This window comes from Lissotriton vulgaris, chromosome 1_1 (assembly GCF_964263255.1).
Source record: "Lissotriton vulgaris chromosome 1_1, aLisVul1.2, whole genome shotgun sequence".
In the NCBI taxonomy this organism is placed as follows: domain Eukaryota; kingdom Metazoa; phylum Chordata; class Amphibia; order Caudata; family Salamandridae; genus Lissotriton; species Lissotriton vulgaris.
Window position 1 is genome coordinate 1,610,927,018 of NC_141685.1, and position 16,901 is coordinate 1,610,943,918.

General features: G+C 47.5%; 1 protein-coding gene across 6 annotated transcripts in view; it reads right to left on the bottom strand.

The window, feature by feature from the left end:
• LOC147750884 (uncharacterized) overlaps positions 1-16,901 on the bottom strand; it is a 1,319,653-nt gene that overhangs the window by 561,709 nt on the left and 741,043 nt on the right. For all 6 annotated transcript variants that reach the window (XM_086918405.1, XM_086918419.1, XM_086918411.1 and 3 more), the window contains one exon: positions 15,442-15,534. In XM_086918405.1, the coding sequence (XP_086774531.1) occupies positions 15,442-15,534 (93 nt within the window). The remainder of the gene's footprint in view (positions 1-15,441; positions 15,535-16,901) is intronic.

Consider the following 16,901-nt stretch of genomic DNA (forward strand, 5'->3'; position numbering starts at 1 on the left):
ATATTCGTATGGTGTTCGGAGTTATGCAGCATGTGCGGCAAGATGTGAAAACTGTGGCGGTCTTTTTAGATATGGAAAAGGCTTTTGATTCAGTCGAGTGGCCCTTTATGCGTAGTGTGCTGACGAGAATTGGGTTGGGATCAGTCTTTTTACAGCTCATTGGCACGTTGTATCACAGGCCTACTGCGAGGGTGCGGATAGGTAACTTAGTCACAGATAGATTCCCTATCACTAGAGGCACAAGACAAGGCTGTCCTCTATCGCCACTGCTGTATGCGCTGGTGGCGGAGCCCCTGGCGTACGCCCTAAGGAAATACCACAGCCAAGAAGGCATCAGCTTTCCGACATACAAAATAGTAATATCTACATACGCAGACGACACTCTGCTGTATGTGAGGCAGCCAGAACAAAATCTGGCCGCAGTCCTTCACGAAGTCTTGCATTTTAGGGCCCTATCAGGCTTTAGAGTTAAGTCTCTGGTCTTTCCTTTGACCCAGGTCACCGAAGAGTTTGAGATGGAGTATCCGTTACAAAGGACTACGGATTCCGTCCAGTACTTAGGAATAAACCTGCACAGAGACTCAGAGATGATTATGCGTGAGAGCTAAGAGCTACGGCAGGATTATTGATGAACTTGAGGACGATGTGGAGGCGTGGTGCAAGCTCCCACTGTCCCTGATGGGAAGAATATCAATTATAAAAATGGTAGTTTTACCTCGACTGCTGTTTCTATTTACCAATATACCAATAATCCTCTCCCGATGCTTCTTCCAAAGACTGACGCAGTTGTTGTTAAAGCTAGCATGGGCGGGCAAACAGGCGCTGCCATATCATATCGGCGGCCTAGGCGCCCAGGATTTGGAATTATATTACAGGGTGGCACTGTGCTCCCATTTACACGCTTGGATACATGGTGAGGCGGGTATCCCGTACTTGCGTATGAAAAAACTGTTTGCTGCTCCACACTCACCTCTTGCGACAATATTCGAGGACCCTGTCCGTAGAACAGGCCATTTAGACTCATTAAATTCCACCAGACTGCTTGGCATTTCCTGTTACAACAGCGGGCAGGAGCATTACTATATACCCCGTCCATGCCCATAGAATGGACCCGCTGGCTAGCGCCGTGCAGGGACAGAGGAGGCATTAGAGCCTTACAATCTCTGAACTTGCACGCTGCGGGGGACCTCTTTCATGAAGGAACGGCCAAAACATGGGAACAGGTACAGGAGGGGGAGCAAGCCACAACGCAATTGCAGAGATTCCAGTTTTATAGGGTGAGTCAGGCTATGACGGAGCACTTTGGTGAGGACATGCAGGAACCCCCAGATATCCCTGAACTTACGTATGTTGTAAAAACCAGCTCCCCTCACAAGCTGGTTACCAATATCTATAGATTAGCTATGTCACACAGAGCACATGACTGCATGGTAGCCAGACTGGCCTGGCAGAGGAACCTACAAACCACAATCGATGACTTGATGTGGCAATACTGCTGCTCAAACACACGGCGAATATCACTTCATGGGAAGCACAGGCTAATTCATTTTAAATTTCTCAACAGAGTATACTATACGCCAGAGCGGTTATGTAGATATGGACTCAGAGACTAAGCGACCTGTGAAAGATTCTGAGCACAGACTGCGGATTTCATACATTTAGCCTGGTACTGCCCCGGTATCCAAAAATATTGGAGGGAGGTCTTCAGGGAAGGATAGTGGAAATGGAACTAACCCCTGACCCGGCGCTAGCACTGCTGGGATTTTCCAAAACAATCCCAAAAGTTGTTTGTAGGCTCATAGACATGGGACTCTTAATAGCAAAAAGGGTAGTGGCTCTATGTTGGTTGAAAAGTCCAGTGCCCACGGTGCAAAGATGGACGCATGACATGCTATATCACTGCACGCATATGGAGACCTATAGTGAACTGCTCCCTCCGCGCAGCAGGCCAAAACATTTTTGGGGACTGAACAAGACATATAAAGATGGGGTGCTGGGGATGGAAAATGGGGAGGGGAGGGAAACAGTGGGGATGGCAGTACAAAATGCGGATGCGCTGACGGAGGGTCTAGACGAAGAGAGTATTGATGTCGCTGCCTGCCCCGTAGGGGATGTTGGCTCAACAGCTGTGTGGGGTTGTTGGCTCAACAGCTGTGTAAACTAATGAATTATTGGAAAGCTCTGTAACCAAAGGTCTACTCTGAAACGTATGTAATATGGGTCTGTGAAAGTTTGACACATGGATATACTTGATGGTAAATAGTTCTGAACTGTACTGTACCTGGATGATAAACTACATAATTAAATTAATTTAAAAAAAACAACCTTTCCCCTCAGGAAGCGACCACACTCGCCTCATCATACGACCAACCCACAAACCCCTACCCTAAGTCCACACTTTGCTCACAGAAAGCGATTCCACCTATCCTAGCACAGGTCCCCCCGTGGAACTCTGCTGCCAAATCCTCGATTAAATTTATTACTGGAGTGGGTAGGGACCATCCCGCCGTAGAGCCCCCCATACCCCCAGCGCAACTAACCTCCTTACCCAGAGTCCAGCTCAGCAAATCTAAGCCCGAAGAACCCTCCATTAATTGCATGCTCATCAAGAGCAGATCTGCTTCCAAACATGCAACTGAAATAGCAGAAGCCATCCTTTTCCATGACCTAGATGTAGCTTTCATCACGGAAACCTGGCTCAACACCCTGTCCTACCCCAACATGGACTTGCTGGTGCCGCCCGGTTTCTCAATAATCCAAAAAGATAGACATGAGAATAGAGGCGGCGGCATAGCAATCATTCATAAAAGTGACCTCTCCATCTCAGAAAGCTCCTTGTGCCTATATAGCTCCTTCGAATGCCTGTCAGTCAACATCAAATCGCACACGAACAGGTCGCTTCTTTGCCATCTCCTGTACCACCCTCCAGGCAACTCCAACGAATTTGGAGCACAGCTCTCTGACCTGATCACCCAATGCGCACTCAGCAACGACAACAGTATAATTCTGGGTGACCTCAACTTAAGATGGAATGAAACAAAAAACCCGCTCATCCAATCTCTCAACAGCCTCATGCTAGATAACGGTATGATCCAACATTGCTCAAAAGAAACACACCACAGAGGAGCGATCCTTGACACAATCATTTCGGACAGAAACACAATCACTATGGACGACATCATTCCCGTGGATTGGTCATACCACCACATTATTTTTTCCATATCAACCAACCGGCCTCATCTCAACCCCCAAAACAGGCCCCTCCCAAATGCGTCAGGAACACAGTCCGAGTCCCTCGGGCCAAACTAGAACAAGCATTTACAATGCAATGGTCTCGGCAATATTATAGGTAGAGCTATTGGTATTGCTCATTTTTTATCTTTTTTGTATCCCTAAATAAATGGCATTGTCATTTCTATTGGCATTAGCTTTTTTTTTTGCATATGTGATGTCCGCAGACTCCAGCCCGCTCCAGACACAGACGCACTGCACTGTCCGGACGCGCCAGGCCATGGGGGCCCAACGTAGGCCCAGGAGGGCCTGGTCGCTGCGAGGGCTCCAAGATACTCACATAAAGTCAAATAACTATAGTCTATGGTAAATGCAACAATGTCTATAGTCCGTGGTTATCAGGCGTAGATCAAGCCCTCTTGCGCCTACGCTGGACAGCCCTGTACTACTAACACACTACCTCCTAGCAATAACAGACACATTGCTAACCCTTGTACCAGCTACACTGCTTTCACCGGGCAGCGGGTCCTCTCCGCCATATTACACACACTGCAGAACTTCCCGCGCCCCCCACCCCCTATTACAGATACAATGTCCAGGCCCTCCTTATAACCGACAAAAACCCTCCCTCCCCACTAGGCGCACGGACCCTCCTTCCCAGATACTGTCCAGGCCCCGCTAAGTAACTGGCAAACTGTCCCTCCCGCCTCCCTCCCAAGTAACAGACACACCGCGCAGCCCCCTACACGTGACATACAAACTGCCCTCTCCAAACAGCAGGCACACAGTCCCTCACTCCCATGATATAACAAACACTGCCCATATTCCCTCTCTTCCCGCCCAGCTCATAGCACACCCCCTATCAGGCACGCTGTCCCTGAATCCCAGGTCACTCACACACTGTCGCTCCCTCCTGGTAACTGACACACTGTCCCTTCCACCCCGTAACTGACACTGTCCCTCGCTCCCAGCTACTGACACACTGTCCCTCCGACCCGGTACCTGACACTGTCTCTCCCTCCCGGTAACTGACACACACTGTCCCTCCTTTCAAGGTAACAGACACACCGCGCAGTCACCTCCTTGTGACACACAAACTGTCCTCCCCAAACAGCAGGCACACAGTCCCCACCGTGATATAACACAAACACTGCCCGCCTTCCTTCTCTTCTCCCAGGTACCGGGCGCACCCCACCGACCGCCCATAGCACACCCCCGTATCAGGCACGCTGTCCCTGAATCCCAGGTCACTCACGCACTGTCCCTCCCTCCGGGTAACCGATACACTGTCCCACCCGGTAACTGACACACCGTCCTTTTCACCCGGAAACGGACACTGTCCCTCGCTCCCGGGTAACTGACACACTGCACTCCATCCTAAGTATCTGACACACTGTCCACCTTCCCGAGTAAATCTCACACTGTCCGTTTCAATATCAGAGACAGCCTGGCCTAGAGTAGCTATAACCACACGGTACCACATGGTCATCGCGGCCGTGAAGAAACACATGCCCCCCTCACACGCACGCACGCACGCACACACACACACAAAAGTGTAAGCCATCTGAAAGAGTCACACAACTCCTTTCACCGAACACTGGAAGATCCGGTCCTATCTAACGGTCTCGCTGGAGAGCGCTTAGTGGCCTCACAGTCGCTGCCCAGCCCACTCATGTCCGCAGACTCCAGCCCGCTCCAGACACAGGCGCACTGCACTGTCCGGACGCGCCAGGCCATGGGGGCCCAACGTAGGCCCAGGAGGGCCTGGTCGCTGCGAGGGCTCCAAGATACTCACATAAAGTCAAATAGGACAGTGGTGCTTTTGGGGTCACGGGGGTGCGGATATGCCAGTGAGGAGGGGTGGCCGCGCTAGTGGGGCTTAGGGGGTGGGGTACAGCTGAGGGGTGGTATAAAGAGGCGACGGGGGTGATAGAAAGCCTTACGGTACAGCGTGGGTTGTCGAGGCGGGGTGAGGTGAGGTGGAGGGAGGGGGGGCAGTGACATTAGAGAGTGAGAAGAGGTAAGGCCGTGCGGGCCCGGTGGGGAGGGGTGTGGAGGGGGTTCGGACGGGACAGTTGTGCTTTGAGGGGTCATGGGGGTGCGGATATGCCAGTGAGGTGGGGTGGCCGCGCTCCCTTCTCTCCCCTCTCTCCCTGTGATCCTGTTGTATACCCTCACATTTCCCTTCACCCCCGCTTGATGTCCGCTGCCCCCCTCAACGCTTTAATTCGGTCACATTGCGCTCCTCGAAGCTGTGCTCTCCCTCACTCGGCGCTGTACCCTCGCCCTTTCTTGCCCTCAGACGCATTACCAACACGGAGCCCCACTGAACTCTCACACTCTGGCCGCACCCATAATCCCCACTCGTTATGCAGACTGACCCGTAATTTTACCCTCTCCACCCTCCCGGGACCGGGAGTGTAAGACCGGCCTAGCAACAGGAGCCTCCAGGGATAGGTCGGACATCAGTTTAATTTTTGCGGGCGACTCCGAACATCTTTGCACCCAGCCGCTCTTACCCTGGTCGGACGGGACAGTGGTGCTTTGAGGGGTCACGGGGGTGCGGATATGCCAGTGAGGTGAGGAGGGGTGGCCGCGCTAATGGGGGTTAGGGGGTGGGGTACAGCTGAGGGGTGGTTTAAAGAGGCGACGGAGGTGATAGAAACCCTTACAGTACAGCGTGGGTTGTCGAGGCGGGGTGAGGTGGAGGGAGGGGTGGGGGGGCAGTGACATTAGAGAGTGAGAAGAGGTAAGGCCGTGCGGGCCCGGTGAGGAGGGGTGTGGGGGGGGTTCGGACGGGACAGTGGTGCTTTGAGGAGTCATGGGGGTGCGGATATGCCAGTGAGGTGGGGTGGCCGCGCTCCCTTCTCTCCCCTCTCTCCCTGTGATCCTGTTGTTTACCCTCACATTTCCCCTCACCCCCGCTTGATGCCCGCTGCCCGCTGCCCCCCTCAACGCTTTAATTCGGTCACATTGCGCTCCTCGAAGCTGTGCTCTCCCTCACTCGGCGCTGTACCCTCGCCCTTTCTTGCCCTCAGACCCATTACCTTCACGGAGCCCCACTGAACTCTCACACTCTGGCCGCACCCATAATCCCCACTCGTTATGCAGACTGACCCGTAATTTTACCCTCTCCACCCTCCCGGGACCGGGAGTGTAAGACCGGCCTAGCAACAGGAGCCTCCAGGGATAGGTCGGACATCACAGTTTAATTTTTGCGGGCGACTCCGAACATCTTTGCACGCAGACGCTCTTACCCTGGTCTGGAGGAAAACGGAAGTGTGTGTCTGGCTGAAAGGCGGGTGGATGCTCGAAACAGGCTGACGTGCAGAGGAGGGCGCTGTAGGGAAGGGGCTAGAAATCCTAACAAAAGCTCATTGAAAATGGGGAACGAGACCATGACGATCCTCACCGGCAGACGAGAAATAAAAAATGGCTGCCCAAAGCTCCGAAAAATTTTGGATTCGGGGGCGTGTTTTGCTGTCCTGAGTGACGGACGACGTCACGAGCTAAAGAACAGCAAAACTTACGCCCCCGAATCCGAAAGAGACGGAGCTAAATCGGAGTGGCGGCTCTCTCCTCCAATGGCTGGCCTCCAATGGAGGTGAGACGACTAGGAGGCGGGTTTAAGCTGCCACACTAAGAGACAATAATTCTCGGACATCCGGTCTGCCTTCGGCAGACCGGATATTACCGAGACCTAAAAAGGGCTAAGCACGCTCCTCCCTAACACGACGGAGCACCTCTCAACCACCGAACTCACCTCTCTCTACCACTCCAACATGACGCTAACCTTGGATCTCCTGGCGCCCCTGAAACTAAAAAAAAACAAAAGCACCCTCTCCAGGTCCTGGTTCACCACCAATATCAATGATTAAGAAGACACCTCAGAACCTTAGAAAGAATCTAGAGGAACAATCCCTCCTCCCTCCACCGTGATCAACTCAAGGCAGCACGCAGAAACTACAATAAACACATAAGAACAAAAAGACAACTTTCTTCTGCTCCGCCTTAGACAATGCAAAAAACCGCCCAAAAGAACTCTTTAACATCATTAGGAGCCAAACATCCCAACCGATGACATCCAACATAGTGGCATCAAAAGATCATTGCGACAATTTTGCCAGCTTTTTCAACGAAAAAAAAAGCCAAATCGATCTCTTTCAGCACAAATCCCTCCACTCCTACAGAGATCAAGATGCCAGCAACAAACGACAGCACCCCAGTGAACACACCTATTCACTGGTCCCCCTTCTGCCCCATCCAGGAAGAAGAGATAGTCAATCTGTTCGCCTCCGCTAAACCCTCATCCCACTCACTAGATCAGCTGCCCACGAGTCTGGCTGAAGACCTGAAGCTTACCCTAGCCGCAATTTGGTGCAAGATCATAAACAGCTCATTGAGCTTGGTAATCATTCCAGATTGCCTCAAAGTAGGGCAAGTCACACCTCTACTAAAAAAAAAATGGGCTAGACACTGAGGATATGAACAACTTTAGACCGGTATTGAATCTTCCTCTTTTATCCAAAAGTCTAGAAAGATGTGTTCTTCCACAGCTAACCCAACACCTAGAGAATATCAAGCTGCTAGACCCACACCAATCGAAATTCAGAAAGGGATGCAGCACCGAAACCGTAATCTTAAATGTCATAGACGATCTACACCAGTCACTTGACTCAGACCAATGCAGCCTTCTCATTCTCCTAGATTTATTGTCCGCTTTCGATACAGTTGATCACACCCTGCTCCTCAAGTCCTCCATGAAAGAGCGGGTATTGAAATGATGGTACTAAACTGGTTCTCCTCTTTTCTTCACAACCGCACGAAAAGAATAAAAATCAATAACTGAGTCTGACCCCCCTTTCCGTCAACAGAGGAGTGTCACAAGGGTCAGTACTCTCTCCCCAACTTTTCAACATTTACATGGAACCCCTCACCACATTTCTCAGGAACTCCAACATCCCCTTCCACTTCTATGCGGATGATACACAACTTTAACTGGAAACCACCTCGATTAAAGACATACACAGACTAAATGTCCCGCTCAAAGAGGTCCAACATTGGCTCACAGTGAACCACCTTAAACTCAACCAAGAGAAAACAGAAGTTCTGCTCATCTCCAACAGAGACAAAAAAAACCAAATCGAGGAATGGCTCAAAGCCATTGACACCCTCAATGGTGCCCTTGCGCAAACGGACTCAGTGAAATCCCTAGGTATTACCCTTGACCCCAAAATGGACATGAAACAACACATCTCAAAATCCGCCAAAAGTGTGTTCCTAAATCTGAAACTGCTATACAAAATAAAACCCTACCTCCCCCTGAAAGATCTTAAACAGGCCACCCAGGCACTGGTGCTCTCCAGAATTGATTATGGAATCGCAGCTCTGATCAGAACAGCAAAACCTCACCTAGGTCCCCTGACTACTACCCTCAATGCTGCAGCGAGAATGGTCGCAGGAACTAATAAATTCGAAGACATTTCTCCGGCACTCAAGGAACTTAAGTGGCTCCCTATTGATCAACAAGCCAGCTTCCGTACAGCCTGTCTCAAGCGCAAAGCCCTGCACACAGGTAAACCAGAATACCTGGCCGCCAAAATCAAAAGGGCCGGTCAGTCCAGGAACCTCAGAAGTTCCAACATGCTTCTACTAATCCCACTGAAATCACAGAAACACAAAACCAGAAATGTATCCTTCGCGGGAAATGCACCTAAGATCTGGAACTCCATCCCTCCCTCCCCCCCACACACACACACATCAAAACGACCACCTCCTTCCCGAAATTCAAGATCCTACACAAAGCCCTCTTCCTAGAGCGCTCTCCAACGTAACGAAAAATCCACAAGATACTTTGGAAAGTGCAACTAACTCCTCTTCTTGAAATCCCTCAGTCTTAAGATCTGTATTGTAACTATGTCTATAATGCTCTTGAGTTGGTAAATTGCAGATATTTGTCTTTGCCAAAAATTGCTCATAATTGTACTTGGTGTGAAGCGCTTTGATACCCTCGGGTCCAGCTAGCGCTATACAAAAGTTCTAAATAATAAATAAATTATTTGTACAGCTCCAACTGTGTCAACTCATACTACCTGAAAGCACTGTGTCACAGACCCAGTGGGAAAATGATTGCAGCCCAAGAACATACAGCCTGATTCATGATCGGGCCGTTTTGCGAGGCTCAAATAGCGAATCATAAGGAATCGCTATTTGAGACTCGCAAAACGGTAATCATGTAGGAATCGCAATATTAATTGCGATTCCCACTGATTCCTTATTTGCGATTAGCTAATTGCTAATCGCAAATAAGGAATAACTCCCCATGCATTCCTATGGGCCAAAAGGCCCATAGGAATGCATGGGGAGTATTCCTTATTTGCGATTAGCAATTTGCTACTCGCAAATAAAATAGCGATTTAAAGGGTGCCAGGGGTGTCCAAAGGACACCCTGTAGCACCCCTTAAATGCAAATTGAAACAGGTGTTGCGCACACACATGTCCAAAGGACATGTGTGTGTGCAACATGCAACTTAGAAAAATGCTTTTAAAAGCATTTTTCTACGTTTTTGCTATTTACCGAGAGGTCTGACCTCTCGGTAAATAGCGGCCCAAAATTGCATTTTCGCAATTTTCAAATGCTTCATGAATTGCATTTAAGGAATCTCAAATAGAGATTCCTTAAATGTAATTCCTCGCAATTTAGCGATTTAGCAATTACCGATTTTTGCATTTGGGATGCTGAATCCCAAATGCAAAAATCGCACTCGCAAAGGGCCGGATTCTCAGAATCCGGCCCTTTGCGAGCCGATTTAGCCTTCATGAATAAGGCTGTAAGAGGAGTGGGTCCAAAGGCCTAGGGAAGGAGGGACAAGTGCTGAGGTCTGAGCAGTCAGTGTGAGTTTGAGTATTGTTATCTAAATCACAAATGCATGTTGGCCCAAGCATAGATTTAATTCCTGAAGTGATTGGGTTGTGGAACGTGCTGTGAATGTCTTTCTGGGGTAAATAATGCATATAGTGTTAGTAATGGACAATCAACTTTAACTAATAGTTATTCCTTTAACTAAATTGCAACATGGTAAAATCATTATCCTTTCCCATCACTGTTATAACAACGATCCTTAAACTGAGAAAATGGATATTCGGTTCACATTGTATACTTAAGTAGGAATTATGGTAACGCTGATACTATCGGTAACTATCAATAACGGAGAAAATACATTTCAAATTAAACAACAATGAGAAATCCTTTATTTAAATATGGGGTGATTTTTCATTTACATCTCTACACCCAAATAGGAATATTATCCATGCTCTTAGTACAGGAATATGTGTATGGTATGTGTTCTTAACGGCAGAAGTCTATTCTTATGGTAGCAAAAACAAAAAAAATGGGTATGATTAATTAATGCTGTCACATAAATGCAGCCTGCTTTACAGGTAAGGTACTACAACCTGAAGGACATTATTTAAATGTAGTTAACATGGGGGTACTATGTTAATTGCATTTTAATAAGTGTAGCAGGCTCAAAGTATGGCTTGACGAGAGTTTTTGAGAAAGTGTACAATGAGTTGAGCCAGCTTCTCTACATAGACCAGGCCCTTGCCCTAATAAACAAAATAAATAAACCTGATCACGTTTTCTACGTGGTTTTAAGTCAAGTTTGAGGATTTCTTGTCATATTTTTAGTACTTTTATTACATTTTGTAGGTGGTGAAGTCACATAATTATTAATGACCTAGTCAGTCCCATTTTGTGTTGCATGGCAGATGTTGAATCTATTTAGACAATGGAGATTGTTCCCATGTGTTTGCATTAGGGAAGCAGGGGATACTGGGATTAGGGTGCATCTGGCGTAGTGCTGTTGAATCACAGGGCAGAAGTATAGAACAAGCATTGAAAATGCACTAGGTCTCGCATTTGATTAAGTTAAAGCCATTTGCTTTGCTAATGGTATTGTATAGCAAAGCAAATGGCTTTAACTAAATAAAACTGTGGCTAAAAAGGATGGGTCGGATTGTAGGCTTAGTGCAAGCATTCCTCCAATCCCCTTTTGAGTGCTGAGAACTGCTGGTACCCTCCCACTGCTAGTAACGCATCCCTGCTGAGACCTTCTGGCCCCCTCCCCACAGGTAGCAATGAATCCTGTCTGAGAAGTGCTCGCATTCTCCCACTGCTGAAAAGGGCTGGTAAAATTCAATGAAAGTAATGAATCTCTGCTGAGAAGTGCCTGAAGCCTCCCACTGATAGAAATGCATCTCTGTTGAGAAGTGCATGTAGCATCCCATTGGTAGCAATAATCCTGGCTGAGAAGTGCTGGTATGCTCCCACTGCTGAGAAGTGCTTGTAAACTTCCCGTGATAGTGATGAATCTCTGATGAGAAGTGCTTGTAGCCTCCCACTAGTAGTAATCAATCCTGGCTGAGAAGTGCTGGTATCTTTCCACTACTGAGAAGTGCTTGTAAACTTCCAGTGACAGTAATCAATCTCTGCTGAAAAGTGCTGGTGCCCTGCCACTGATAGTAATGAATCCCCGATGAGAAGTGCTTGGAGCCTCCTGCTGATAGTAATGAATACTGGCTGAGACGAGCTTTTTCTCTTGCACTGACACCCGTCCACTACACCCTTCCGAGGACGCAGGTAGACGCATTTCTAGCATCTTTACATCTCCCACACTTTAAGCCTAGGAGGGAGAGCTGCCGTTTTATAGCGCCGCCATCACAAGCCTGAGGACGCTGCAAACAGATCCTTGCTGAACTGTCGACGCACAGTGACCCGAAGCCACTGCACGCCCCTTGCCCTTGGTTCATGCACTTCAATCATCTTTACATCTCACACAGTGCAAACCTGCGAGGTGGGGGTGCAATGATTATAGCGCTTCCATTTCTCACCACCACCACCGGTCCGAATGCGCTGCAGGCCGCCGTGCTCCTCGAAGGCCAGTTGGAGTTGTGCATTCACGCACTGCGCCACACGCGCAGGTTTGGCGCTGTAAAGTGCGTGCCAGCTGCAACACACCGAACCCTACACACCCAGACACTTCCGGCGCCGGCGTTCGACTTTTGAGCCAGGGCGCCCTCGCAGAAGTTTACACCCAAGGGCACTACAGAGAGTTTCCCACTCTCACGTGCCCTCTGGTACTAGTATGCTGCGTCACAGATTGATTTTAAACCCCCAGCACCTGTTACCTCTGCCACAGCACTTAGAGTGCCTGGTTGCTGTGAAAGTGCTTCTCAAACGCTAAACTTTCCATCCAATTTAACTCAAACCCACTTACGTCAGTGCTACACATTTGGAGTGCTGTTATTTGCAAATGGAGTGGGGGGGGGAGGGGGGGGGGGGGTGGGCTCTCCTGAGGCCACCATGGTCTCCCCCAAGTGAGCTCAGACTGAACCGGAGGGGCCTTGCCATTTTTTACTGGAGGGTCATCTTGACGTTTCTTCCGTCTCTCCCACGTCCGCAAACCCTTCTTGGAGCCCCAATGCTCGCCTTTGCAGACGCCTCGCTAACATGGAAAAAAACACCTTACAGTAGCAGAGGGAGGTCTATCGGAGATCAGAGGTTGCAGACGATCACACGGTGTTAGGTTGGGTTAGCTGGGATAGTCAGCGATTATACTAAAATGAAAGACATAGAAAAAACATCTATTGCTTTCATTTTGGTATAATCGCGGGACCAGCGCGGATGCCGCGATTATACTAAAATGAAAGAAATAGATGTTTTTTCTATTTCTTTTCTTTTGGTATAATCGCGGCACCCGCGCTTTACTTTTAAAATGCCATAAGTAAAGCGCAGGTGCCACGATTATACCAAAAGTAAACAAATAGAAAATACATCTATTTCTTTCATTTTGGTATAATCGCGGCGACTTACACATTTCTCTTTTGGAGCCGTCCCACTTGGACGGGCTCGGCCGGACTTCCTGATGGCGTAAAAGGTTTATTATCTTCTTTAAGGGGCCATCTGTTTAAAACCATAAAGAAAATAGGAAACCTTTTACGCCAGCAGTAAGTCCGGCAGCCAGTCCAAGTGGGACGGCTCTAAAAGAGAAAACAGTACGTCACTGTAAGCTCTTTGCCAATGGCTGGCTCCCGTTTAGCATGAAAGGTAACGCCAGCCAATGGAAAAGAGGGGCGGAGCTTAAACCCCGCTAGTGAAAGGTACTCCAAAACATAAAATCTTGCCAGCGAGACGGCGCATGTGCGCAGCCTACGCTAGCCGAGACCTAAAAAGTAGCAGTACCACTGATAGGTAGGTCTCAAGAGACGTCCCTTAACATGTAAAGAGGAATGCGCCTTTATCAGATGAATGCGTTTCAAGCGTAATAACTTAATTCACTGCAAGATGATTACTGACAATATCCATCCTAACATGCTAAGATTTGAGAAGAATACCACTTTCTACCATAATGGTGGGATAAATACAATTGGACTAGTATGAAGGCTGCACGAAAGGCTACATGTAAGGTGTTGAGGAGGTCCCCCATAATGTCTGCAAGTGTCACATCAGTCAATTCTGGAAATCTGAAGAACAGCTGCTCGTGCAGGGGTATGTTTTGATTTTCTACCTGAAGTTGGTTGGTTGCATAAAATATGATCATAAGTTTTTTATACTTGACAAGCTTATTTGAATGGTAACTGGGTACGTGTACATCAGCACACTATAGGTTCCAGTAGGGCAGTACTTGACATTAAATGGAAAAAAACGGTTCCACTACTAGGGAAAACTGCAATTACCAACTGTGATGTGTATAAGTACCTAGGTGTCATGATTGACAAGGGGGGCCAATTTGTGAATCAGCTCAATGCCAACAAGAGGAAAGGAATTGAGATCGCCACAAGGCTAAAACAAAACAAAACTGACAGGACCAACATTCGCCTCACTTCTCCGTGATGCTCAAGCAAAAATTCCATCATCAGTTACATTTGTCAGCGAGGTTCTGAGAGGCAGGGATGCCTCATTGCTGGATACGACCTTGGCAAAAGCATACAGAGAGAGTAATTCTAAACCTCCCGCCTTATATGTCACCTGCACAGATTCGGCTACAGCTTGGCCTAACGAAGCAACTCCTCGCAAGGTGGGGCTCATACATCATGTGCTGGCACAAAATTAAGAACTCTGCCAGGAATACATTGAATCACCAGCTCTAGCAGGAACTGTGCAGCACACCTACCTCGCTGGCTAAAGCCTACTTGGAGGAATCACTCGCCATAACGGCACTAGCCGATCTATGGGAAATCCCAACAGCGCACTTGCACTGATAAAGCCGCTTTTGCACACAGGAGCTATGCATGGATAACTGTGCAGCTACAAATCATTTGGGTCACAGGCATACTTTGGACAGGGGTACTCTAGGAAGTTTAAAGAAGCCTTTCTAAAACATTGGTTGGGAATCCTGCCAGCCATACCCCATCTCCCACCATGGCTGAGAAAGAACTATGGGAACTCATTGAACATATAATATGCTCTTGCATCAAGCTAAATGAGAAAAGGGTTGGCCTGCTAAAAACTCACTTTAATCAACGAGGCATACACACCCGGAGACGAGCAGTACTCGCATGCTTCAACCCAATGGACCCACAACTAAATGGGAAGCTTGTTAAGTTCTTGCTTCTAGTAGCATCCAAGCAAAATACGCTTGGTACTGCAATCAGCGTATAATTCCTCAGAGGCTCCCAGCAAAACGAACTTTGGACACGGAGTACTTTTTAATTTACTTATGCGTGTATCGACGTATAAAAATCTTTTAATAGACCATCAACCGAAAAGCCAATCTACCAAAATATTTTACTAGAATGTATTTTTGTAATGGTTTTATTTAATCAAAAACAATAAACATTTTACAGTAGGGCAGTAATAACCAGTATAATGGCCAGTTATGTCGGGGGTAAATAATTTAGACACTCATCATTGTATGAGGAAGTTTAACTGCCAATTTTCTTGGAATCTCTATTATCCACCAGTGTAATCCTCCTTAGCTGTTCTGACGATTTATCATGCTCCCAGCACATCCCATTTATGGCTAGAGGTGTTACTCTCTCTGTCCATCTGTGCGATCAAAGTGAAAAAAATAAACTCCCTACCCCCCTCAATGAACCTCCTACCAGCCATCTATCTGGAATATTCCACTCACTCAATTCACTCAACTAATCTGCTTTTATTTCCGCATTAACAGGCCACAACCCCTTAATCAACTACTTTCCACTCACAGCTTGTTCAATGAACGTCTTCTTCTGTTGTTCTAAACACTCCATCTGCTCCTCAGAGGCATGGACTGCTGTGGCATCCAAAGCAACAGGTTCCTAAAATAGTAAAGCTTGCATAATTAATCATTATCCAGATATTACGCCTAGGAATGTTAGTTTTCATTCAAGGCATGATTCTATGTCAGGTTAATAAACAAAAGACTGCCACAAAGAATTTTTAACACGGTGTGAAAAAATGTTATAGCATATGGAATGTTTAACTTAAAGGAGAGCAAACAGCAATATGTGTGAACACGTAGTTTCTGCCGACACAACCATCAGCCCCCACCTCCAGGCTCCAAGTGACTTCAATGGCACAAACACCCTACATTGTGCACCAACCCCAGAAGGGTGCAGTGTTAGCTGTTCGTTGTTGGAGCACACCGGGAGACTCATCTGGACACTTATGAAAGCCGTGCTTGGTTAAGACAGAAGCAGGACATTTTGATACTTGTAGTTTATTGCCAAGGAAGCTGAAATTTCATGGCCAAAACCATACTTTGATGTACACAGCTAGTCCAGGCTGTACCAGAGGTCACCTCCCAAAATCCACCATAGACGCAGTGTTTAGCACAGAAGGGAAAGAGGGAGGTGAGAACAAAGCCTTAAGGGGGGTGGCAGGGTGGGCGCAGTCACCTTCCACGCTAGGGCACTAGCCTTGAAAAACAACTGTGTGGTTTATTTAGTGTGTTTAGTCTGCGTGTATAATAAATACTGCTTTGTAACGCAAAGTATGTAGTTGACTCGATAATCAAATTATTGAGGTCAATGTGGGTATTTTGAGCTATGAGCTTGCGCATATCACTTTTATAATTCATGCAAGAGTAGAGCACACCATCCTTAAAGAGCCCTACTCCTGACCCGACAGTCTACCCTGGACCTTCCACCAATGATTATCTGTTCCCAGGGGGTCATACCCACTATCCAACAATCTGCTGCTCTCCAGCTAGGTGCGCACTCAACAAATACCAATACATACATTCAATACAGGGACTACACTGACTGCATTGCTCCTAGCACTCTAGACTGTCACAATCCTGTTGCTTCTATAACTATTACACATGTAGCTACATTTTGGTTGGTACAAGATAATGCATACCATAATTCCCAAGAAAGACATTAATTCCTGCACATTCAGAGGCCATGATGTCTGATAAAGGGTCATTTTCTTCAGGAAGGACTATTTTCTTTCCTGGGGTACAGGTAATCGTGAATTTTGTGTCGGTGATGGATTCAGAAAGAGTCTTTTTCTGGCACTTTTGTTTTGTGAAAGGTGTGCTGACGTGATTATGTCCAACATTTTGTGAATATTGTTGGTGCTGGTTTTACATCCAAGGGATAAAAAAGGAATTGATAAAGGTGTGAACCTACTATGAAACAGAGATGTGATATATGTGCACATGCATTGCAATGTGAAATTAATA